General features: G+C 42.2%; 1 protein-coding gene across 10 annotated transcripts; it reads right to left on the bottom strand.

Annotated features, from left to right (window-relative positions):
- Positions 1-2,624: 2,624 nt before the first annotated feature.
- On the bottom strand, positions 2,625-25,464 carry LOC114566326 (ETS-related transcription factor Elf-2). Of its 10 annotated transcripts, none has more exons than XM_028594708.1 (10): positions 25,071-25,464; positions 16,475-16,643; positions 14,638-14,884; positions 8,811-8,924; positions 7,794-7,982; positions 7,356-7,442; positions 7,022-7,217; positions 5,846-6,262; positions 5,164-5,326; positions 2,625-4,685 (listed from the first exon to the last, which is right to left on the bottom strand). In XM_028594708.1, the coding sequence occupies exons 2-10, from the start codon at positions 16,547-16,549 to the stop codon at positions 4,071-4,073; spliced, it is 2,103 nt and encodes a 700-aa protein (XP_028450509.1). In that variant the 5' UTR covers positions 16,550-16,643; positions 25,071-25,464; the 3' UTR covers positions 2,625-4,070. The 10 variants fall into 10 exon arrangements, with proteins under 10 accessions (XP_028450509.1, XP_028450471.1, XP_028450464.1 ...); XM_028594670.1 differs by having other exon boundaries at positions 16,475-17,335; XM_028594663.1 differs by having other exon boundaries at positions 16,475-17,340.
- Positions 25,465-26,801: the final 1,337 nt, after the last annotated feature.

Raw genomic sequence — 26,801 nt, forward strand, 5'->3', positions numbered from 1 at the left:
AACCGATTACTGCAGTGTGTCCATGAAGAAACAATGTCCTGGTGGAATAATCCACAGAACTCACTGTGAACAAAAGTCACTGATTAGAAAAAATAAAAAAAAATAAACTGCTAACAGCATGCTCTGTGGTTTATCCAGATTGACTCAGGCAGTGCCCAAGACACCTCGCTGTTCAATTTCCAAATGCCTGTTCTTTTTAGTCAAACTAAATTCCATTGACCCATGATATGTGTTTCGGAATTTGGGTGCCCAATGAGTAAAAATCTAACTATGTTAACGTGCTTATATACTGTTGTCAGTAACTGCAAACTCCAGTAGCCTTTCAGCTACAGCTCAAATATTTGTTTCAGTGCTACAACAACACAATCGAATCAGGAACCGACCGGGGTGATGAACGTGCAACCGCATACACAAGCGTGTGAACGTGCAGCAATCGTGGTCATCACAATGTTACAGACACAGATTACCAAATCACTTCGGAACTGTGAACGTTTCGTCATGGGAGCAATCCATTTACTGGACGTACTGTACCAACAGCAGACTCAAGACTGGCAGAACTGTCGCTACATGGATGGGAAATTAAGTTCACCCTATACTCTACAGCAGGGTTCCCCGACTAGTTTCCCACAGAAGCATGGTGCTGCCGATACCATGTTACCAGGTACTGTTCAAAGGCTCAATGGTGTTTTAAGCCCCCCCAACGTCTCCTTCCAGGCAGCGCCGTTGGGGGGCTTAAAACACCGATAAACCTTTTAAAGCTATAGTGTGTAGTTTCTGTCGCGCCCCCCCCCCATGAGGATGACAATATGACAATAATGACAACACCACTGTCGGCGTGTCCGCATCATACAAGCCTTCCGTGATCACGCATGCGCCCCCACCACTCCTCCACGCAGTTACTAGTAACCAAGGAGGACACGGAGAATTTAAAATTCAGAATAGGTCATTACCTTTGCTCCAGCTTCTGTGCAGGAAAGTCGCCGGACACCACAATCTTGTGAACATAGTCATACTGAGAAATCCAGAGAGTGGTGTGGAGCCGATAGTCTTAATTAGCTTTGTAGCAACTCATTTGGCGATGGCTTGAATGTAACGGACGTTTATTAAAATCAAAAAGTTACGCACTAAAGCTTCAAAGTACCATATGATGACATTATACATGTGCTCAACTTACAGTATAAGTGATGCAGAAACACATTTTAAATGTCCCGCAAAAGTAGATTGTCAAAGGCTACTTTAGACTTTTGAAAAAAATTTCCGATTACAAAAAGGAACATTTGAGGATTTTGAATTTGCACCATTTTAAATTAGGGTTGCGCATCGTTTTGATTTTAACAATTCAGATTCCAATTCAGATTCTTCCTTCCGATTCCAGTTCTTATCGATTCTCGATTCCGATTATTTGAGGGGTGGAGGTGAAACGGGTCACATTTTTATTTCACAGATAAGATTTTGATTCAATGGTGATTTACAATTATTATTTTTTACCTAAAATAAGGCCACACATTTGAGCGCCGCTTACTGTGCTCCACAGACCTTTTTCACAGCAGACGTGTTGACTTGTCATAGTAGGAAAAGCACAGCTGAAAGTGATAACCTTAACGATGGCTCATTTCCATCAAGTGTCCCAGTAAGCTATTTCAGTGAGTCAGCATGCCCAATACCAGGGCCTCTCCTAAATGGAATGCAGCCATCAGTAATTGTTTAATACCAGGGTCTCTCCTAAGTGGAATGCAGCCATCAGTAATGGTTTAATACCAGGGTCTCTCCTAAGTGGAATGCAGCCATCAGTAATGGTTTAATACCAGGACCTCTCCTAAGTGGAATACAGCCATCAGTAATGGTTTAATACCAGGACCTCTCCTAAGTGGAATGCAGCCATCAGTAATGGTTTAATACCAGGGTCTCTCCTAAGTGGAATGTAGACATCAGTAATGGTTTGAATACACCTGTGCTTTTCCTACTATGACATGTCAACATGTCTGCCGTGAAAAAGGTCTGTTTGCTGCAACACAACATGCACCTGAAGTACGGTGGACGCTATGGAAACCAAAACTTGCGCGTGTTAAATTTGGAACCAATGATTGGATTCCAAACCATTCCAATAAAAGGTGCGATCCCATTGGAATCATAGTTTTTCCAAACAATTCCAAGTTGGAACCGGTTTTCAATGCCCAATCCTAATTTTAACAGAACTAGTCATTGTTAACTGTTCATGAGCATCTTTTCAGCTACAGCACGCCTGGATACCACCCCCCACATTTCTCTTTGTCTACCTCATCAATGAAATAAGTTGTGTAAGCTGAAGCAACCGGGTGGCAGGACGTGCTAAATAACCACAGAAACAGTCTGCACTCAGCCAGTTGGATACGTTGGACAAAAATGAGGTTACTGCCAATCAGATTTGGTTTTATATTGTAAGTAACCTCCAAATCCAAATATAGACCACGCTTCTGATTTGATCAGAATTGTGGCAATTAAAAGGGTTGGACACACTTTACTCAAACCCTGTATGAAAAATTAAAACAAGTTTTAAGTGACTCCATCCCATTCACAAGCTGGCCAAATGCAGTTATTGTAAAATCAAAAGCACACGTGGAAAATTAGAATATATCCATAACAGGTCAGGCTTCAAATGTCTTTTTATATTCAGTAAAATCTACTTTAATACACTTTGAAACAAGAGTACAAGAAAATAGAATATACTTCAAATGTTGAATATACAAACAGTTCAGTCTGAACACACATCTCTCTCCATCTTTCCTCTTTAGACAAAAATATTGAAATGTAGGGGGGCAGGGCCAAAAAGGCAGTACAAAAAACAAAACAAAAAAATGTATGCTGTCAAATTGACCTTCTGTTTTAAGTAAAGTGACCTGGGATCCATAGTGGTTTTATATTTTTCGCAGCCATATTGCATAAACTAAGGATTTTCATTGCATTTGGATTATTTTTCAACAGATGGCAGCATGCATCAGCTCTGAGTCACATTTCTTTGCATTTCCATGTAGGGTTGTGAAAAGAGCAAACATTTGTCAAAAAATAAAAATAATGGAGAAATAGCCAAGACCCTTAAGTCAAAGAAGTCTGAACTTCAAACCTTGACATTTCCCTCGAAGCCGGCAAACAGCCCGATAGTGACAACAGGAACTAATATTACAAATATTAGTTCTACTAGTTTCAATAATACTGTGCTTGGTACAAGGTATCAAAACACAAAAAAAAACAATATTTCAGCTTACTGTTCAGACAATACATGAAAAAGAAAGTCAAAATTAAAAAACTAAGGCTGTCCTGTTAACTTTAGCTCCGTAAACTGTATATAGTAGATATATATATATATATATATAAATATGTACATACATGACCATTTTCTGTCTGATAATGTTCCTTCTGAGAGCTTCTCGCAGCTCCACCGTCTCTCTTTCTCTAGCACTCACGTAGCACCAGCCACACTTGATCTGCACAGTGATAGAAGTAAAAACTAAAAATTATAAATTGCTGGTTTTCGCATAATCTGTAGAGCCAAGATATAAACAAATTGTCTCTAAAAAAAGGCTTCATTACACCCCCAACTGTGTATTTTTAAATATATATAGTTTGGTTAGTTGTAATTATTTGCCTCATTTTGTAGTGTTTCAGCTTCTTTCTTTTTTTTTGTATTTAAAAAAAAAAAAAAAAAAAAAGTACTTTTTTTTTTTTTTTTTTTATGGAAGTCAGTGATGGCGATCCACTGGGAAGCCATTGGTTGTAGTGATCAAGGTTGGTCCCTTCACCGTTCCCAACCTGGCCCTTTAAGGTCCGCGTGTACAGCACAGTTTGAGCTCCGTACACGACCCCTCGGCGAGGTTTCTGAGGACCAGCGTGGATCGGTAAAGTTCTGGGAACAACAGGGAGGATGTGAAGACAGGTTCAGGACTAAAAACAGGCCTTTCGGGAGTCTTTTTTTTTTTTTTTTTTTTTTTTTTTTTTCTCTCACAGACTGCTGCTGGTTATTACAAGAGCAAAAAAAAAAACAAAAAAAAACGACGTCAGACATGTACAAACTGACCGCTGCAACAGGGTGCGTTTCAACACTCCGGCTCTTCGCTCTTTATCGCCACGTCAGGCGTTTGCAGTTGGATGACCACCTCAGCGTCCACGGCGTCCGACTGGACGTTCGGGACCGTTTTGGGGCTCCCCTGGTTCTTCTGGACGGCCATCGTCACCGGCAACTGCACGGTTTGGAGCTGGACGCCCGCGGCCTTCAGCTTCTCCATCGCGACTCCTCCGGCGGCCGGCGCTCCTATCACGAGCTCCGAGCCGTTGACCACGACGGAATTCACGATCCGAGGGTGCGGCGCCATCGCGTGATTGGCCGCCGACACCGTTACCACCCCCGCCCCGCTGCCCGCCTGCGACACCACTAGAGTCTGTTGTGGCGTGGGCATGCTGAGCCGCATCACCTGCGCTCCCGGGCCGACGTTGACGGGCGCGAGGGCCCGGACCGTCAGGGGGCTCCCGAGGAGGCTGAGGCCCGCCGGGGGTCCCCCGACGCCGGGCTTGTTGGAGCCCGCCGAGGTCTGGAGGTGACACTGAGCCAACTGGTGCGCCGGGATTGTGATGATCTTGGCCAGCTGGACGGTGATCTTGTCTCCGTTCTCGGCGGTGGCTGGGATCATGGTGGGGATGGTCTGGATCACAACCTGCCCAAAATACCAAAAAAAACTAACTTAATGAAAGTTTAAGAAAGACTACAAGCCAAGAATGTTGCATGTAAACATCTATACGCCCGTACAGAAATTTCTGCAGGGTTCGCCAACTTAAATTTAAGACAAATGTTAAGACCTGTTTACTACCACATGGCATGCAGTTTAATACCGGTCTCACAATCATACAAGTATGATGGAAAACAAGACATTTCCAGCAGTATATAACAATCATTTCTCATTATCTATTGAATTAAATGAATGTGACCTGAGACGATTTCCTGCATGTCATCCCCCTCTCTCTCCCCTTTCATATCTAGCTGTTCTTTCCATTAAAAGGCTGAAATGCCCCAAAAAATGATGCATTCAAAATTCTTTTTAAGCCTTTGCTAAAATAGACACTCGTGCGTTATGGGCCGTGAGCTTCCTGCAGATCCACTGCTGTGTCAGCGGACCACTGTCCACGTGTGCACACCTTCTGTTGCGAGTTGGCGTTCCCGGCAGACGAGTTGGTGAGGAGGGTGGTGTGGCCGGTGGCCCCCGTTGTCCCTGTGGGCTGCTGCACGGCAACAGTTGAGATTTTCTGACCCAGCGAGGTTGTCATGACGACAGGCACCTGCATTGCCACCCGCACCGTCCTGTAGATGAGACGGCAAGACAGCACACAGGGTCAAAAGTCAATACTTACTGTTGGGGGAGGAGGGGGGGAAGAGGTCGCCGTTTGCATAGGGCTGCTCGATTATGCAAAAAAATAGAAATCACGATTATTTCGGTCAATATTGAAATCACGAAAATTTAACATGATTAGTTGACATCTGGAAAGATGTTGCAATTATTGAATTTAAAAAAAAACAGAAGAAAAAGTTACATAAATCAAAAAAAAAAAAAAAAAAAAAAAAAACTGAAATTTGCCTTAATACTTTTCCTATTTAAACATAATTTTTTTTATTCATAAGACGAGAAAATAAGTTTACTTGCAAAACGTAATGAGCTAAATAACAGTTTTTCTCGATTATTCTGTTTTTGTGATCATTGGGAGCCGAAATTATAATCACGATTACATTTTGATTAATTGCACAGCCCTACGTTTGCATTAGCAGCGTTAACGTGAGAACCCCTTCTAGCTGGAAGTCCTCGTGTCTCTGGAGGAGTCTAACCTGGGCCCGCTGGCGGTAGGGATGATGGCCGTGTGCGACTGCTGGATCGGACTCCCATCCGATGCTCCCGAAACAGACACTATCCTTTGTATCCCTGCCACCATCGCCGCTGCTGCGCCGCCTCCCGCCACGGTCCTGCTGCCCGCGGCGACCGTAGCGTGGGCCGCGTTGGCCCTGTTCCCGCCCCGCAGGATGTTGGGCTTCTTGGAGGATGACAGATCGGCTTCCTGCAGCAGCATGTCTGACGGAGGCGCCACGCGCTCGTAGGATGCGCTCTCCGAGCCCGTCAGGTCGTCGGGGTAGGGCATCTCCGCCTTGTCGTCGTCGATGATCACGATGTTTTTGGGCATCTCTTTGAACTGGTACACCAGCCGCTGGCCCTCCACTTTGGCAAGGATGCCGCGCTGGTAGTAGTATCTGGGGAAAGACACACACACACACACACACACACACACACACACACACACACACACACACACACACACACACACACACACACACACACACACACACACACACACACACACACACACACACACACACACACACACACACACACACACACACACACACACACACACACACACACACACACACAAACGTTTGACATCGCGATAACAATATTTCGGAGATAAATGAACAGATATTAAAGTGTACTGTTCTGCATTTCTGCTGCTTTCAGTATTCCTCTAAGATACAACAAACTACATTCTGAATTAGAAAAAATGTAAAAAAAAATGATAAGAAATAATTTCTTTTATTGAACCTGGAATTGAATATAAAAAGGCACCACTAAAAAAAAAGAATGACAGTTACATGTTAATGTGCAGTTTTCTACGGAGATTTTTTTCAACTAACATAAAAATCTCTGAGTGTCTTTCGCGATACGTCGCAGCCTTTCGAGACATGTTTATTGATATCAATTTACAAAAATTATAAAAAAACGTGACTGGGTTGGGTCAGTGGGTAGAGCAGGTGCACATATACTGAGAGGCTTGTGCCTCGACGCAGAGGTCCACGGTTCAAATCCGACCTGTGACGATTTCCTGCATGTCTTCCCCCTCTCTCTCCCCTAGCTGTCCTATCGATTAAAGGCGGAAAAGGCCAGAAAAATAAAAATGAAATAATAAAAAAAAAAAAACTATGAAACAGACACACCAACACACCCACGCCTACCTGAGTGCCCGTCCCATGGTCTCATAGTTCATGTCTGGCTTGTTCTTGTGTTTGCCCCACAGCTTGGACACCGCCTTTGAGTCGACCAGTTTGAAGATGCCCTTCTCCCTCTGGGTCCACTTGATGTACCTGGGACAGGTGTTCTTGTCCTGGAGGAGGTCCAACAGGAACTCCCATAGGTAGGTGGTGCTTCCTGCTGGATATCAAGCAAAGTTGGTGCACTGCTAAATAGTAACCCAAATATAAAAATCGGTGCTTTGCACATTATCATGGCAACATAGGCACGTCTACATCCGTGTGTATCAGAGCTGGTAACATTAGTACTGTTGGGTACCTTTCCCTTCTCTTGGTTTCTTCTTGATGCCCAGGTCCAGTGAGCCGTTGGAAATAGTTGACTGGTGCGTCTTTGGCTTCCGTCCAGCTGTAACGAGGAAACATTACAAATAGGACTTAATCATTTGCTTTAAAATCGCTGAATCACTGACTTTTGCGGTTGAGTCTACCACTAGATGGTGCTCTTGGATCATCTCAACAGCAGTGGAACTCAAGGTTTTGGTTTGAGGTTTGAGGTCTGGCCCTGTGAGGTAAGGTTTAATCACAGAGCTGCCAGATGTTTCCCATATAAAACTTTGTTTATTGGCCTTTTTTCCCCAAAGCTCAACTCCCCACACTGCACAATATGGTGCTCACAGTGGGCCTACAACTGCATGAAGTAAAAAATAAAATAAAAAAAAAACAGCAAAAACTAAAACCACAAGCTCTTTGTGTCTACCTCTCCTCTTCCTGACGGGCTCGTAGTCTGGCTCCGGGTCTTCCATCTGGGTGCCAATATTCTCATCATCGTCCTCCTCCTCGCAGTACTCCTCCGTCGATATCTCCACCTCGGACTCTGTAATCATGTCGGGACGCATGGCGGCGTGAAGGAAGTCTGGCGTCACAATGCAAGGCGGGATGAACGCTTCTGGGTGGAGGAATTAAAAGAGGGAAGGGTTACAATTGTGCTTCGAAACGGCATTGTGAAGTTGTATTAACAGTCTGGTTGATGAGAAATGTCCCTAGTACATTAGAGCTTACGGAGTAAAGCAGGGCTGCAACTAACGATTATTTTCATAGTCGATTAATCTGTTGATTATTTTATCGATTAGTTGTTGGATCTCTAAAATGAAAAATGTGGATCAGTGTTTCCTCAAACGCCCAAGATGACGTCATTAAATGTCTTGTTTTGTCCACAACTCAAAGATATTCAGTTTACTGTCACAGAGGAGAGAAGAAACTAGAACAATATTCACATTTAACAAGCTGGAATCAAAGAATTTTTACTTTTGTCTTAAAAAAAAAAAATGACTCAAACCGACTAATCAATTATCAAAATAGTTGGCGTTTAATTTAGAAGTTGACAACTAATCGATTAATCGTTGCAGCTCTAGGGTCTAGTTTCCGATGGAAAAGTTAAAGTTCAACATGGTCTATTTCATAATGTTGGTCCCTTACACCAGGTGTTCAGCACTGACCAGAATCTATTGGGTTAACTAATGCTCTTAAGGTTAAGAAAACTGATCCAGAGAATCCCTCTGATTTTCCGTAGGGGCTGTAAAACCGCAGCAAAACTTTACTTTGTAGCTTTAAAAAATTGATTTAAGCTGGAATACGTAAAAAAAAAAAAAAAACTACAGATAAAAGACCAACCGCGTTTAATATTTAACCACACGCCACCATACAGATGAACACAATTATGTTGAGGTAATGATGAAACGTCAACAAAATACCAGTGAGATAGCGTGTGCCTTACCTGGGCTACGGTCCTCTCTGAGGCTGGAAGGTGAGTCCATGCGGAGCAGAGCCTCTGCAGCCTCAAAGGTCTTGTCAGAGCAGTGAACACTGGTGCCATGGACAGAAGCCTCCACTGAAACACACAGAATCAATTAAAAAAAAGTTACTGGTTGGAGCCGAGTGGAGTGTTTTACTCAACTACGAGAGTTACACTTGATCAATCCCCACAGGGCAGAGCGGTGTGCTGCTCTGGGACAATACAATACCACTTTGCTTTCGCATATCTAAGCTAAGAACACATTTCCTATATATTAATGTATTAATTTCCCAAAGGAAAAAAAAAATACTACTAACAACTGTTTGTCACTGCTATCACACTACCAACACTGCATAATGCTGCACACACAAAAAAATACAACTATATGGCGCCCCCTAGTGAAGACAAATTCCCAAAATGTTCTATCAATTTCAGTAAACAACACATTCACTCTGATGCAGGCACAATATGACTGGATGTCAAGTACAGGCGCTTCATAGTAGGAAACATCTTCATGATCATGCCTCTATTTTTAACTAGTTTTTACACTGCACCTTTGGCTCCTGTTTGATGTGGCAAGAAACAAAGCTTGGCTCACGATACTGAAGAGTGACATAAGGAACGTAGTCCTTATTTGCTATCTCAAATATGGAAAGACACGGCACAAAAAAAAGACAGTGCTGTTTGAATAAAAAAAAGGGATTCGCCGATGGAAATGGTACGTGGCCCCATCTGGGATCCTGAGAAGGAACCCAGGAGGACACCTGCTGTCGGTGTCAATCACTGGTGGGAAACGAGACCCCGTTCCACCCACCCTGTCCATGTTTGGCTATCTCACTGAGGCAACAGGCACGGCATAGGGGAGAAATGGGCTATCTTTAGATTGTCCCACTCATTCAATCCCTCTTACAAACAAACAGGACATGCTAGTAGCCGTCACAGCAGAGACCCTATAGCTTACCGAGCTGCCCTTGAAAGCCGGCAGCTGTGCTGTAATAAGACCACCAAAAGGTGTCAGGTCAGAGAGCTGCAGCTTGGCTTGACCTACATAACCACATACAGTATCTACTTTGGCCATTTCTAGTCTGTCCAAAATGTTAGGATTTTGATCCATCCTTAATTACTGAATGTTAAAACATATTAGAATGGTGAAACAAATGTTCCTTACATGTGGGTAGCATAAAATAAAAGCATTCGAATGTATTCACAAGTTAGGAAAATACCTATTATGAAGCTATACTACAATGTAACGGCGCCAAGAATGGCAGCAAGTCCAACAAAAAGTAGTGCTGCCTCTGATGACTTCCGTGTTTACAGTTCTCATCCTTTCCCTCCAGTTCTCTTTGAAGAAGCTCACAAATCCTCTTGTCACTCAACCACCGCCTCACCTCCTATTGGCTCATTCCCCGAATAACAGCCCGCCCCAGGTTAAATCTCATTGGACTACTGCTGCGTTCTAAACCAGCGCGCATGCTATTGGGGTAAGGGGCAAGTCCATCAACAACACACCACGCCCTCTCCGTACACAATGCTTCCGCCATCGAAATGGGACAAAAATACTTTGAAATTTACACACACACACAAAAAAACAGGTGGAAACGACGAGGTGGTTTTACCATGCATTGTTCATCAACAAAAACTGTTAACACGCGAGTGAAATCACACAAAAAGTGTACTTGCGGGTCAATGTGGTCGAAGGCTGAAGCCGCACTTGAAACGACTACCAACGTTACAGGGGGAAGAAAGCGAGCGAGCCAGGCCACCCCACGCTTCAATCGGCAGCTGCACAACCCGATAACGGAAACCACGACACAATTACCAAAACCTCTGACATCAGGAAAGTGTCAAATGGGCCCGCCACACCTAAACTTCACAGAAATACAACGCTATGGTGCTTACTTTTAAGTAATCGGTTGGTTGGACTGTGATTCGGGAACCATGGTGTGAAGCCTGTTATTGCACACAATTCCCGTAAACATAACAAACCAAACCAGCCACTGTTAAATACTACGTACGTCAGCCATAATAATACCAGGGGTGATAACTGACAGCGTGTACCAAATTCATGCCACTAAAAATAAACCCACATGTCCTTCCGACTCAAGACAGCGTGGCAAAGACGTAGGAGAGACAACATCTTTACACTTCCTGGTTGTGCAGAGCCGATCTGCAAACCGTTATCCCAGCTCAGACTGCGGTGGGGGAAAAAAAATCTGCTCCGGCATGCAAAACACACTTTGTGCAGATGGCGATCTATTTGTGCAGACTGGCAAGCTCTGCGAAAGTTTTTCACCTCTTAAACCGAGTCGGTACACCGTGTAGCAACGCCATGCAGGTTGCTACCAAGGTGATCACTTCCTGATTGCCCTCCATTACTTCACCACACTACTCCGCGGACTGAGGCGCAGCTGTCGAGATTAAAAACACAACCCGTACGTTAAAGTTAGCTCCCGGATCGAGGTTATAAGTACATAGAGCTACGTTACCGGCTCTGATGAGTAGATCGAGCTGGTTTTCGTGACCCTCATGCTGTAAAGTCGCCATGTTTTCCCCTTGCTGCAGATTCACATTGACTTCTCACTGAATTGTATAGGAAGCCACTAGCTCAGATCACTCCGCAGCTAATGGGAAATCTCCTCGAATTCAACAGAGTCAAACTACGGCGTCAGAAAGGTATCCCTCCGCAGCCGACACAGGAAATCCTTCCTTCGCCCTCCCCATGGCCCTCCCTCACTTGCGTAGTGAGTACGTCAAATAAAGCTGTACTGCTGTGATCACCGTTTTTCAAATTATATCACTGAAGACAAAAAATCATTAAATTTCAATTACAGAACAAAGTTGCCGTTTGCACAACAAATTGACTGATAAGAATGCTAAACTTCGACAAGACATTTCAGTTCAGGTTGAAAACAATGAACAACACCATGTTTGGTAAGGACTGTGATTACACATCTGCTGCTCTGTCCAAACTATTAGATTAGAATGACTTCACAAGATTTATTTTGTGTATTTTTTATTGATTTGACTAGGATTTTTGTACAAGCCAAATGCACTCAAACAAAACTGATCACTATATTACAGTTTAGGTCATTATCAATTCCGTATTTTAAATGGCTTCTTTTGCGATACTGAAATACCTGTGAGGAATATACTGTAAGTTGTGCTGGGCAAAGTTGATATTAATTACTACTAAACTACTAAAGTGCAAATAATCTTTTTATTTTTTACAAAATATTCTTTAGGTTTGCTATAACTTTGTGTGAAATATAATGTAAGTTCAGAGGCAACATTAAACTTAATTTCCTAAACAGAATCAGAAGTATTAGAAATGTAGGTTGACTGAAATGTGCTTTACACACAGCTAGCACTTCGGAAGTGTGGTAATTACATCGACAGAATTTTCAAACTTGTTTTATTTGTGCACCTGTTCTTTTGTTAGGGGTCATTGTATTTGTGTTTCTATGAGACTAAACAGACCGAATGTAATGAATTACATAAAAGCGACAACAATCGTGTATTTCAAGATGACTGAATATGGAGTAGGCCTGCACGATTTGGGGAAAAATATGAATCACGATTTTGTAGCTTAGAATTGATGTCACAATTCTCTGCCACAATTTTTTTCTCATGAAGTGTAGTGTTTATTGCACACATGAACCATGACAAAACAAATTGGCAGTACTAAACATAAGATAGTTTTTTGGCACCTAGAGCACATTGCGCATCACCACAAGCCTGTAAACATAGAGGCTTCAATGAATAAAGAAATTAAAGTACATACTGACCATTTAAGTACAGTAGGCTACCAAAAATATTGACATAACACATTGAACTAAATATGGCCCTGATACAGGCTCTATCTGAATATGTCTTTACATAATTAAAACACGTCAATGTCAAATGCTTTCAATAAATTAATTGAAGAAGAAGAAAAAAAAAAATCTAAGTCATTTAAAAGTTAAAGCATGAACAGGGTGAATCGAAATTGCGATTTTATAACGATTTATCGTGCAGGCCTAATATGGAGTGATGCAACAAAATTTCCTGGTAATTCTTATCCTGTTTGCAGATACTTCTAATTAAGATTATGTTGAAGTGGAGTTTAAGGATGTAATTTGGGACGGTGTGAATAAATGCAGCTTTCATTGGTTCAAAATACTAAATTGTCTTTCAGTCTGTTTCATACTTATGAACACTGCACTGAATTGGACACGAGGCACAATTAATAAGGGATTAAGGGATGATTAGAGAGGTAATACTGGATACCTACTGTATATCGCTGTTCAGGCAATCGTTATGGTCCAAAAAATACCCACAAGGTGGCAGTGTGTGAACAGTAACCCTCACAGCCTACTGCCTCACACTGATTCTGGCAGCAGAATCATATGACAAATATGCCTCATTTCAGCCCAACCACATCAAGCAGAAGCAACACTGTAAGCTGGAATTTATGAAACCCATGTGTGGACCCTTCTATCTCTATCTAGATCATCATAAGATTTTCATTACATGTTCTAACATTTCTATAATCCCTAAAGAAATGTGTTCAAATGTACTACAGACTACAGGCACACCACAAAAACAATATTTTTAAAACGGTGTTGGAAGATGTAATAAAAACAATAAGTGAATTTTGATGTGGTGGATTCAGTACTAGGATGGAGTCAGGGAAAAATTAACTGCCTGTTTCAATTGATTTGCCACTCTGGCCGTGGCACCAGCTGAAATCTTTGCAAGTGTGTGAATGTGAACCATGGCTCTTTATAGAAAGCTTAGTCTCGCATTGCCAGACCTTCCTCCACAGCGCTGCGGAGGAGGGTCTGGCTAGTCCACACAACATTCCGGGATGAGAGGAAAATGTGCTCTGGTTTATTGGCATTTCTTTAAACCAATCACAATCGTCATGGGCGGCTCTAAGCGCTAGACACAATGACGGTGCCTCTGCAAAATAGCCTCAGGAAGGAACTTGTTTTGGTGGAACGTGTACGTTCAAAAGTTTTTTTAGTCGTGCAACAGAAAACTCAGATTGGACGGATAGTCTAGCTAGCTGTCTGGATTTACCCTGCAGAGATCTGAGGAGAAGTTAACCATAGTCCTCAGAAATCCACCAGAGTTTAAAATGGTTGTTGTGTTTTTAGCGGTTCATACTGAAATTTTAAGCCGAAAAAGTGTGTCTGTCAGTTGGTTACAGAGCTCCGCGTGAGCACGGGCTTTTATGACTGTCAATATAGCCAGCATCTACCGTTAGCTACTCCGCTGTGCTGTGGAGTAATGTCTGGCTATGTGAGAAAAGCGTCTACCAACATTGTTGTGAATGCTGCCGTCTCAGCCTGGCAACCCCTGTGAACTTCGAGTCTGGGCAGGAGGGGGCGGGGGAGACAACTCTCCAGTATTTTGAATTGGTAGTGCAGTAACTATTTTAACTGCTAGCTGCCAGTATTACATATTGCACCTTTAAAGCCAAATTATAAATCATCAGAAATCTCTCACAAGTCTAGAGCTAATGTCTTGTTTCTGAAACATGCAGCACATAAAAGTAAACGGTACAACAGCAGGCAAAAAGAAGATCTCTTTTTCTAATAATCTGTCGTGACCCAGAGGAAATGGGAACTGTGCGCTAACAATGGTAACAGGATACAGAAAAAGAAACGGGAGACAAATTTCTCAGCACCTTGGGTAAAAGAGGTTGCTGAACGACCAGGGATTGGTAGTGGAGTGGGTCTATGCACTAACCTACAGTGCCAAAAGGAACAATATGAGGGGACATTACGTCCAATTTCTGATGAATACAGGAATATTCATGTCTCACCTGGCTCCCCTTCTGTCTCCACCTCCTGCTCATCGCCCACTTCCTGCATCAGGTAGGCCTCGTCATCACACACAAACACCTGGGCTGAGTAACCTTGCTCGTCGGCCATGCTGGCGCCGGGTATCTCCTCCACTATGACTGCTGGGTAATCCTCAGCCTCCTCTCTGTCCTGTACTTCTTCATAGGGCTCCTCAGCTTCACACTCGCCTTCTACCTCCCCTTCAAACTCCATGTCCACCTCTCCCTCCTGCAGGATAAAAGGGATTGCGGTTCGAAAGAGAGCGAGGCAGTCAAAAAAAGTTTTCATTAAGAGAAATAAGACAGATTTGATAAAAGAAGGCAAGATTCTGTTGTGAACTGCAGTTACCGGATTAAGCAGAATCTATGGTTCTGCGGGGGCTCTACACAGAGTTTACGCCGTAGTCTACATAAGTGGCCTGAGGTTTATACTTGTGCGCTGGTGTCTGCGTCATTCTAGCTTATCTCTTAGGGGTGGTACAGTTCATGAAAAAAACATCCGAAACGTTCGGTCCGCTTGTCTCGGTTTGGAGAGTGTGTGTGTGCCGCTCAGTTCTCCCCGCGACTGACGCGCACACACACAAACACACACGGTGGATGCAGGAAAAAAACGGAGATGAGACGTATACAGGAGGACCTGACAGCTACGCTCGTTATTGTAAGTGCAATGATAAGTCCAATAAGTACTTTATCAAATGGTATGACTGTGTGTCCCAGCCCAGGCCAGGATAGGAAATTAACTAACAATGTAAACTGTTTTTATGGTTAACGTATTCTGACTTATTCAAAAGACGGAGCTTTAAGAGTTCCTCTCTTTTTCTTTTAAAGGATACATTTTTGTAAGAGCTACACTGAAGATGGCAGTTTGATAAATGCAAGTTATTTCAATAGATATTCTGTAATATTTCAATCTTCATGTGCTAAAAAGGCACATAAGTTCCTGTAGATGGCGATACACATTCTCCTTTTTTTGCCAAATAAATTAAAAGCATGTTGAAATCATCAATGTCTTCCCTCTTGCTGTATCAAAATGTTACCTAGCTTTCCTCAGAGATGGTCCCAATAGGGCTGTCCTCGACTAAAGAAATTCTTAGTCGACACTTATACGATTTTATCGATTAATCGATTAGTTGATTTAATTGACAGAGCTGTGCACTTTGAGAGGTGGTTAAGCCTAGAAAAGCATAATATAGATGTAGTTAATTAACCATCTGTAAAACTGAGTTTCTCCACAATTAATCCTGCAAAAGCACCACTTTAAATCTTGGGTTTACCATAAATGTGCTGATAAGTTTCTTGGAAATAAATTATTAAGCATGAATAAGCATAAAAAATGACTAATCAACTAAAGAAATCTTAGTCGACTAAAACCAAAACGACCGATTAGTTGACTAATCGACTAAGAGGTGGTGCTTAAAGTCAAGTCAGCGAGTGAGAGAGTGACGGTGATTAGCTTTGGAGCGAGTACCAACTCTAGAGGCGTAGACGGAGAACCAAAGTGTCTCCCCTGTGATTTCTGACCACGGTCTGAAAGCTGGAGAAGGAGAAGTTAACCCTCTCCTTGATTTCATGTTGTTCGTGGAGAAGGAGAACCAGGAAATGAGTCGGGGGGAAATGCAACGCTACCAAGCCACGGCCAAACGGACCAATCACAGGTGTTGCGGTCTGCGTCGCCGCGCTGTGTAGTTACATTTTTTGAGAGGTTCACGTCAGGCTACGGCGTAGGGTCCGTATCTACACATACCTAAGTGCGTACCCATGGCGTGGACTTAACGCAGGAGCACAAATTGGGCTTTGCTCTTGCTTGCGTCTGACCCACCTGCTCGGGGTCCTCTTCAGCTGCGACATACTCCACCACCGTCCCACCAGCGTCGACCAGCACCACTGAGGCCATGACTCATGCTCCTCAGGGATCAGAGGTCACAGCCAGTGATTAGCCACAGCACCTCTTGTCTGGTGGACTCACCCAGTTGGGTGAATAAAGGCCCCTGGAGAGAGAGAGAGAGAGAGAGAAGACACACTAACTTGGTTTAACACAATAAAGTCTGTGATACAGATTTGGTCAAAACTGAGTTTTACGGCGAGTTTGATGATGACAGAAGTAAGCCTATTTCCCTAAGTTAGCCCTGCGTTGTGTGTCCTTGATCGAAACAATGAATGCGTACCACCTCCATAGTAGTAGTTGTTGTTGTTGTTGTTGTTGTTGTTGTTGTTGTCTAGCTGTCCCTGTGCTTTAATCCTCTCCGGAAAAGCCCACGTCACATATTTCTCCCAACGATGTCAAACCTTTTCTTTAAATCATCATGAAGTCCAGTTGCTTTACTAAAAAAACAACATTGGAAAATCTTCATTGCTCACACTTAACAACCTGAACAATTCTTTTTAAAAGGAAAAATCACCTGGCTTAAATGCAACCAGCCCAAACTTTCCTCGATCTGTCCCAGCTTTAGACACAGGCTTCATAAAAGGCCGGGATCTCTTGTATCTCTTCCATCTCTTTCCTTCTAGCTTTGTTCTGCAGGAAGTGCCTGTCTGCTATTACAGGAAGAAATGCACTGACAAGAAGCCAAGCGAGTTCCTTAAACACGCACACAGTGTCGAGTGTGAGATCTAGGCAGGGCAGACTGGAGCCATGGTAACGGTTGCTAGGAACCACAGGGCCCTCAGTCCCTGTTCAGTGCTGCTCTGCGGGGTGACAACAGGATGTAAGACAAAAGGAATGCAGGAGCATGGAGAGGCAGACAGATATACACAAACTGTATGACGCTGTTCAAACTGATGCTCCACCTGCTCTGACTTTACTCAGTTTTTAAAAAAGCTGACTTGGCCACTGGCCTACTGGGATTTGATATGTTGTTACACTGGTGAGTGTTTACAATATGATCCCTCCTTGGAACAGCAGCGTGTGTGGGATTGCATTCAGACAGATATTCTGAATATAAAGACTAAAGAGAGGGGTGTCTTTTTTGGCTTTTTTAGTGTTAAAAGTGAAACATATTGCTTGAAAATATGAACTATAAAGCATAAATCCAACCTGTCTCGATTGTCCAAGTATGTAAACTAAGCAGCCTAACAGTGTCATGGCAGAATTAAACACGTCTTACATTTTACTTATAATACTGGACTAACTACCTCCACCCTGAAATACATGAACAATGCTCTTCTACATGGATCATGGACTGGTGAGGATGCTGATTTTTGTGTAGGACATGCAGCGTTGGCAGGATATGGATATATGTATTTAGCCATCAAGTGCATATTTAAGATCATTCTACTGCTGTTCACGTTTAAAGAATAACAGCTGGAGACAGTCAAAAGTCAGCCAGAGACGTTTCTACGTCTAAAGGCTCTGACACACCAACCGACCGTCAGGAGGAAAGGCAGTCGGACTTACTGACTGTGCAGTTGCTGAATCGGTCTTCATTTCAGATCGACAAAAGGTCAGTTTAAAAGATTTTCGTCACATTTTGAGAGACTTTAGTCACGCTCATCCCGCTCATCATTTCCGGGTTAGCACTCACACACATTGAGTCCGACTGCCCGCCCTCCGATTCAACATGTCAAATCGGCCCAAATGAAGGCCGATGGCCCCTCCAGCTGACGACGGCACAGAACGCACTCAAGTCACTGTCCTCGCCAGACTGTCCGACGGCCGATAATCGGGTTGGTGTGTCAGGGCCTTTACAGATGTAACATTAGCTTTATTATCTAGCTAGCGACAGCTGATAAAGGTCTACTAGCGACAGTTGTTATTTCCGACAGCCAATTCAACATTTACCAGCTAGAAATACTAACAGTTAAACTATCCACCTCAGTCTGAAATCAAGCATCCCTGTTTTGAAAAGAATTTCAATGGTCAACCTGCCACAAACTGCAAATGTGCTGCGTATGAGCAGAAAGCTTAACAGGCGTAGCAACAGTAACTAAGGGAGGCGATTGATCACGTAAACTGGGGGTTTGAAATTCTCACTCAAGTTCTCTACTTCCACAAATCAGAAGAACATGTCTGAAAGTGTGCATCCTTATTCCTATTGGTCCAATTCCTCCCATTCTCTACCCTCTCTGTGACATTTGCCTTTGGATGTGTTTAGACCTCTATGGTTTGGATTGTCTTGCTTTGCCAGACCTACCTCCACAGCGCTGTGAAGGAGGGTCTGGCTAGTCCACACAGCATTCCGGGATGGGAGAAAAACGTGCTCTGGTTTATTGGCATGTCTTTAAACCAACCTCCGATTGGACAGATAGTCTAGCTAGCTGTCTGGATTTACCCTGCAGAGATCTGGAGCAGGTAACCATAGTCCTCAGAAATCCACCGGAGTTTAAAATGTCAACACAAAGAAAGAGGAAGGGGACGGATATCCGGCGGAATTTCCGGCGGCAACGGTGCAATCCCGGAAGGGGAACGTGGTTAATATAGACTATGGTTTGGACGACACTATGTTTGACACTTTATTTTTAACATGAACAAGGTCCCAAACGGAACAAACTCTATTCTCCTCATCAAGCACAGCACATCTCCCCACTGCACAGGCCGCTCAACCTCTGCTTAAAGATAATCCCACGCAACATTCTTCAAATTCTTCTGTACAGACAAAGACAAGGATTAGAAATAACAATAACTCTCTCACTGACAAAAATTTTTCCAGTGTAAAAGTAATGACACATTTCAAAATAGCCAGAACACTGAATGTAAAAGCCATTCCATGCACGATCCAGGGCATTTCTAAATTTGTACAAACTGACCATACAACAACGTCCTCGAACATGGTGTGAATGAGGTGTCAGTGTGACATGCTTGGTTAGTCTAACTGCTGTATAATGGATGAGCCATGCTGTGCTGGGGTTTCCTCCGCTACTGAGACCAACACGCTATCAGCTCGGATGGAAATCCTCTGTTTGATTATTCAACAGCATGGACCGGACACTCATCTACAGCTGTATGTTCTGTTTAGGAGGAGCTGCGTTAATTCAGATTTGCAGTATGCATGCAGGGGTTATGTGATACACCCACATGTCTCCCAGAAGGGCATCTGACTGGCATGTACTGCTCCAGAGTCCCAGGAAATCAGGTACTTTATATACTTTACTCCCCTCCAATCTGTATTTCTTCTTATCCTTCCATTCTAACGCGGTTTGAATATTTCATACTTCACCTGTTGTTTAATGCATGTTATTCTCTGGCACAGACACAGGCTGACCAAAAAAGGGTGTGTACATGTGCTGCATTATGTGCCGTTACTTTGCCGTTAAACTGACAAGTTATTATGCAAGCTCATGGAAGAGTTGGAGATTGTGACACACTGGGTTTTTGTAATATATCCAGCCCATCAAAGTCATTTCATTAGAGAGTCAGAAAGAGATTAAGTGAAAAGGTCAAAGTTAGGGCTGGGAACCATGCTTCAATACTTTAAGGCACCGACCAAATTTGAGTATGTTCTTTCTCCCTTTAATGCTATTCTTTTTATTTAGTTCTCTTTGTTTCCTTTCTATCCTCCCTTCATTCCCACTAATAAGATGTTAAGATAACTCATTTCAGTGGACAAATACAGACAATCTGCACAATACAATGTACGTACACACACACACACACACACACACACACACACACACACACACACACACACACACACACACACACACACACACACACACACACACACACACACACACACACACACACACACACACACACACACACACACACACACACACACACAGGATTTGCAGGTTGAAGTGATTCAAACAGGTATTACAGGACCTGCTGGACGACTGCGAACACGTGGCTGCCTGGTTGCTTCTGAGCTCAAACATAAATGAGTCAAGAGGCTGCACCATTACCATTGCGACACACTAGTTAATTCAAAAACTACCAGCAAGTACGTTAATGTCATGTTAATGAAAGGAATTCATATTTAAATAAAGTCAAGAGCAGTCAATGTGACCTTTTCACTTCTAAAATGTAGCTACTAGTCATGTTGGTATTCCAGGAATTGAATATATTTCTGCTGCAATGAAAGTATATCCTGGAATAAGAGCTACAGCTACATGTCTCAAATGCATCAAATCCAGTTCACTTTTAACCTTTGTTGGATGGGTGGAAGCACATGAGTAGCTTGATTCTTTAACAAATGTTGTTCTGGTTTATGGTGAGTCAGTAGCAGTCTCATGACTTTACAAAATACAGCAGAGTCATCCTGACAGGACAACTTTGCCCACTATGAAATCCCAACAAACGCATCAAGACTAAAAAAGCGAAAACAGTCAAAGGGAAAAGTCCAAACTTGCCTTGCCACAGAAAGGTTGATGAGAGTCAAAATGCAGGCTTGCATCTTTACTTGGCTGCTGTTAAAAAAATCCACAAAGAGGAGAATGAAAGAATGATGCTTTCTTGTCGAAGCAAAGGAAAGCAACAGGACTTTATGGCACCTTTCTCTCTCTGCCTGTCTGACTTTCTCCCACACCTCCTCTCCGTCTGACATCCATCCATCCATCTGGCCGTCCATCTCCTCTCTCTGCCTGCCTGCTCACTGTCTGCCTGTTCCCTGGGTGGAAGGAACCTCTCAGAGCGAGTCAGCACTTCTCAGACTCTGCCCTGAGCTCAGATCACATGACAAGGGTGGAACACACACTCACACACACACACACACAGTCACATGATCTTTCAACAACAGAGCTTTTGTTCCAAGTAACTGGGGCCGCTAGTAAAGATACAACGCCCTGCCTTGTGCCTTGCCCTCCACCAACACACACATGCACAGACACAGTAATGACACAACGAGCAAATGAAATGGCAACTATGACCTGGTGTTTAAAGTGTTTGCCCCCTTCCTCATTCTGTTGTTCCTTTGGTCATGTTTGTCACATTCTTTAAGTTTGTTTTGAACATCAAACCAATTTAAACAATAGTCAAGGACAAATTTGTCAAGTAAACACAAAATTGAATTTGTAAATGAAGGTGTTTATCATTAAAGGTGAAAACTATATCCAAACCATCATGGCCCTGTGTAAAAAACTGATTGCCCCTTAAACCTAATAACTGGTTGGGCTACCCTTAGGAAGCAACAATTGCAACCAAAAATTTGCAAGTTTGGAAAAATGAGGCTTTTACATTACGTCCTGGAGGAAACAATTAGTCCATTAATCTTTAATCAGAATTGTCCTAATTCAGTTACATTAGAGGGTTTTGTATCCATGAAGGCCTTTTTCAAGGTCATACCACAACATCTCAAATAGGATTTTTCAGGTCAGGACTTTATGTCATTGCCAATTACAAAGTCTTCATTTTGTTTTTCTTCAGCCATTGCAGAAATGGTGGACTTGCTGGTGTGTTTAAATATCATTGTCCTGAAACATTCAGAACCCAAGTTCGTTTCATGAGTAACTTGAGTACACGAACATGGATGGTCCCCACATTCATCCTTCAGGATCTCTTTTTCTAGACAGCAGAATTTATAGTTCCTTTATCAGGGTTGAAGTCTTCCAGGTCCTGAAGCAGCAAAAACAGCCCACAGACCATCACACACACACCACCATATTTTTCAGTTGGTATAATGTTCTTTTTTTTATGAAATGCAGTGTTCCTTCTACCCCAGATATACTTGGACACACACCTTCCAAAGAATTCCACTTTTGTCTCAACCAGTCCACAAAATGTTGTCCCAAAAGTCTTGGGGATCATCAAGATGTGTTCTGGAGAAAAGAGGTAGAGCTTTGATGTTCTTTTTGCTCAGCAGTGGTTTTCTCCTTGAACTCTGCCATGCAGGCCATTTTTGCCCAGTCTTTTCCTGATGGTGGAGGCATGAACAGCTGACCTTAAAACAGGCAAGTGAGGCCTGCAGTTCTTTAAACGTTGTTGTAATGGGTCTTTGTGACCTCTTGATGAGTCGTCTTAAATCTTGGGGTAATTTTGGGCGGCCAACCACTCCTGGGAAGGTTCACCACTGTTCCATGTCCACCAGCATCAATGCCATTTGTGGATAATGGCTCTCACTGTGGTTTACTGGATTCCTCAAAGCTTTGGAAATGGCTTTATAACCCTTTCCAGACTGATAGATCTCAATTACTTTCTTTCTCAATTGTTCCTGAATTTCTTTGGGTCTCGGCATGATGTTGCTTTTAAGGATCTTCTGGTGGACCTTACTGTGTCAAGCAGCTCCTATTTAAGTGATGCCTTGATTGTGAACAGGTGTGGCAATAATCAGGCCTGGGTGTGGCTATGAGAAATTGAACTCAGGTGTGGACAACCACAGTTATAGTATGTTTTAATCAGGGGGGGCAATCACTTTTTCACACAGGGCCATGATGGTTTGGATTTTTTTTCTCCTTTAATAATAAACACCTTCATTTACAAATTGCATTTTGTGTTTACTTGTGTTGTCCTTGACTTTTGTTTAAATTGGTTTGATGTTCCGAAACACTTAAGTGTGACAAACATGCAAAGGAACAGGAAATGAGGAAGGGGGCAAACACTTTTTCACACCACTGTATGACCTCAGGATTTACAGGCAAGTTTGACTAGAATTCTGTTGCTCCAGTGATATGGTCATGAAGTGGTGTATACATTCTTTAGTGTTTGCTGTTGAAATAAGCCAGTTTGTTCTATAATACAAATTTGTCTTGCCTAATATTTTAACATTGAGATACTTAAGAGGGGTGGGGGAAATGGCAGCCTATTGTGTTACTTAACTATACGCTCACACATAACCAACACCAACAGATAAAATGTACTCTATCACGTCTTAAACCTTAGCATGTTAAGACTATTACAGGAAGCTACAATTGAATAAAAAAAATTTGCAAGTTTGGAAAAATTAGCCTTTAACATTACGCTTAGTGCTGAAACAATTAGTCCATTAATCAATTAATCAATTACCTGATCGACCGAAAATGATTTGCCAACCACTTTGATAATCAATGTATCCATTAAGTCCTTTATCAAGCAAAAATGTCAAATACATACAGGATCAAGCATCTGAAATGTGAGGATTTTTCTTTTTCTTTGTTTTATGTCATTGTGAATTACAGAGCTGATCTTATTTCATCACAACCCTCTGCAGAAATTCCAGTGGAAATCAGCAGGCCTGAATGTCAAAATAATGATATATTATGAAACATTCAAAATGACAAAATTAGTTATGATGAGTAACATGCAACCAGTTTACTGATGGATGTTGTCCCCCATCATCCATCCCTTTGGTACCAATCCCGCTTTTCTCAACAGGCCACTCATAATTTAGCCCCATTACAGGGTTGAGCAAAAGGCTGCCTAGTCAATCATTTACCAGCAGAAAACACACACACACACACACACACACACACACACACACACACACACACACACACTTTCAGTAGCCTTTACAGCTCACACTGGACTCAGCAGGTCCAGGCCCCTGGCCTCTGTGAGCTAAACAACACTACCTCACCACACACAATCAAAACTGCCACTAAAGCACAACAACCAGTAACTTAAAAGAAAAAAAAAAGAAAAAAATAGTACTGTGCTACACTAGGACATTACATGATGCTAATTTACAGTGTGGTCAAAGATAGGTAGAGAGGTAGGGGGCGGTGCCGAGGAAAATTACAAGACACAAAACACAAGTTGAATGTTTGATTAGCTACATTTCTGACATTTTGTATATTAAACAGCTTTCTGTTAAAACAACAAGAAAAAACTACACTTTCCAAATAAACGAAATTATAATGGAAGAAAAAAAAAAATAGTACTAGAAGGGTAAATCCTTAAATCGGTTATTATCTATTTGAATTTTTCAACAAGCAATGAGAAATTTGAAAAAGCTACAAATAAAAACAGCACGCCACCAGCATCAATGGCCTACTTATCACCACCTGATACTAATGTTACATCACACAGCAGGGTTACAATAATATGCACTCACTTGCTATGCTACAAAGCCAATATAGTTTCAGTGTGTTGACACAAGGCTTGTTTGCTGGTGGTAATACCTCTGACATAGAAAGCAGTGAGGTTAGATCCAAAATCAGAGTTATCCAGATCACACAGCTGGCTGTCTGTTTGCAATGCTTACAAAAGAGAGATATGAAAGACAACAGCGAGATGTCAGGCATGTACATAGGGGCAATTCAGTGTTGCAATGATACCTTTGCTCTTCGCCAGCCTTATCAATGAATTATTAGCCAGCGCTTGCATCATTTACATGTATTCTTTTACATTATACGCCGAGCTGGTCAATGAACTCTAACGCATTTCAAGAACCGTCATTTTTGAGAACACGTCGCACACAAAAGGCAAACTGAATAGAAACAGAGCATTGGCATGAACTTGGCTAACGTTAGCTAGCTAAGTTAGCATTGTGGAAAAACAAGCTGTCAGAAAAGAAACACAACAAACCATGTGGCTACATTGCTGGCTAATGTTTGCTCAGCTCACTCACCGTGAAATTCTGCTCGCTCCTTGCTGGTAACCAACTTAGTTGACAGGCGGACGCCAGCTACTTGACGTTAGCAGGCTGGCTAATGAGAGTTTGCTGTGTGTGTGTGTGTGTGTGTGTGTGTATGTGTGGTGACAACCAGAGACAACTCTCCTCCTCGTCGGACGGCTCTGATCCCGCTGCTGCTGTAGAGTGTTCAGGCTGGAGTCCCGCTGCTAACGCTACCTAACTTAGCGTTAACGTTAGCTGTATTCATGTTTAGCAGGCTCCAGACAGAGGAGCAGAACAACCTCGGTGTTCTTCGTGTTACATGTGGGACAGTAAACGAATAAAGAAGCAAACGCTCAGTCAGGACGGCGTGCTCCTCTGGAGACTGACTGAAGTCAGTTTAACTCTCCGCTTGTTCAGGCCAATAACACTCGTGACGTCACGCCGTACAATAAACAATCGCCATAATAAACCTTATTATGAAAAAAAAGAAAAGAATAAACCCTATATACAGTATGTCCATGTAATAAACTCATCCATTTCAGTTGTTTGACTTGTTTAATTTCAAGTAAAAAAAGAAAACAACTAAATGCTTCCCTGTCCCATCAGTTATAAAGGATAAATTTGTGTCGTTTTATAAGGAATTTATTTTCTTGCTTTTTTTTTTCCTTCGGAAAACATGGTCACAATGGTCACTATTTATTCCAAAAACCTCATGGAAGAAAATCTAATATCCATAACCTTAGACAAATGATCAAATAACGCTTATCTGTCGCCACCGAGTGGTTAGTGCACTACAATGTACCACAGTAGCATAGTGCATTACCATGTTGATACCATGTTGATAATGAACACACAGATAATTGTATGCACAGCCAAACTGAGTTCAATTTTGTATACATTACTTTATTTAAAGTGTTTATGTAAGCACATTATCATGACAACAGGGACATCGTTATTAACTTAATAACAATTGGTATACTACATTTTTAATATGTTGTTATGATATATAGTTAATATATGATCATTCATGCAGTGCACCGACAACTATTTCTACAACTCAGAGATAATTGGAGGAATGTTACTGTTGAATATAATCGACTAAGTGAGGGTTCCAAATGAATTTATAATAGTTGGAACTTGAATATAATTGATATTGTTGTAGAAGGTAAAACATTAACAAAAACACTACAAAATGGATACTAGATATGCATTAAAATATGGATATAGTCTACTTTTGATATCACCTTTAAAAAGCAAATATATGAAAATCAGTTTATCACAACATTACATGAACAACAAACTCCTTTCACTGCCTACCATAACAGAGATAACTACAAAGGAACTGTTCTAATTAACTGGTCATGAAAAGCTTTGCAACAGTGGCACCTAGAGGACAAGGTGACAGAATGGGAATCATTTCACAAATGCTAATAAAGACTGATCAGAAACAGATGGGAAACATAAAAAATAAAATAAAACTGGTAATATTTCAAAAAGGACACATTATAGCTAGTTAAACCAGTGGCTAGTTGTCCTCATGTTGTTTTCATCAGCCGTCCTGGCTCGGTTGACAGATGAGAGAGTGTTGTGGAAGGCACACTGTCTGTCATGTCATAACTGGCTTGTCACCACCACCATGGTCTCTGTGGCTGAAACAAACAAACAACACTACTTTGTATGGTGGAAATGCACAAGTTTAGTGTAAGTGACTATGTACATATCCTAAAGTTTAAATAAGTAGAA

Source organism: Perca flavescens, chromosome 2 (assembly GCF_004354835.1).
Source record: "Perca flavescens isolate YP-PL-M2 chromosome 2, PFLA_1.0, whole genome shotgun sequence".
Classification (NCBI taxonomy): domain Eukaryota; kingdom Metazoa; phylum Chordata; class Actinopteri; order Perciformes; family Percidae; genus Perca; species Perca flavescens.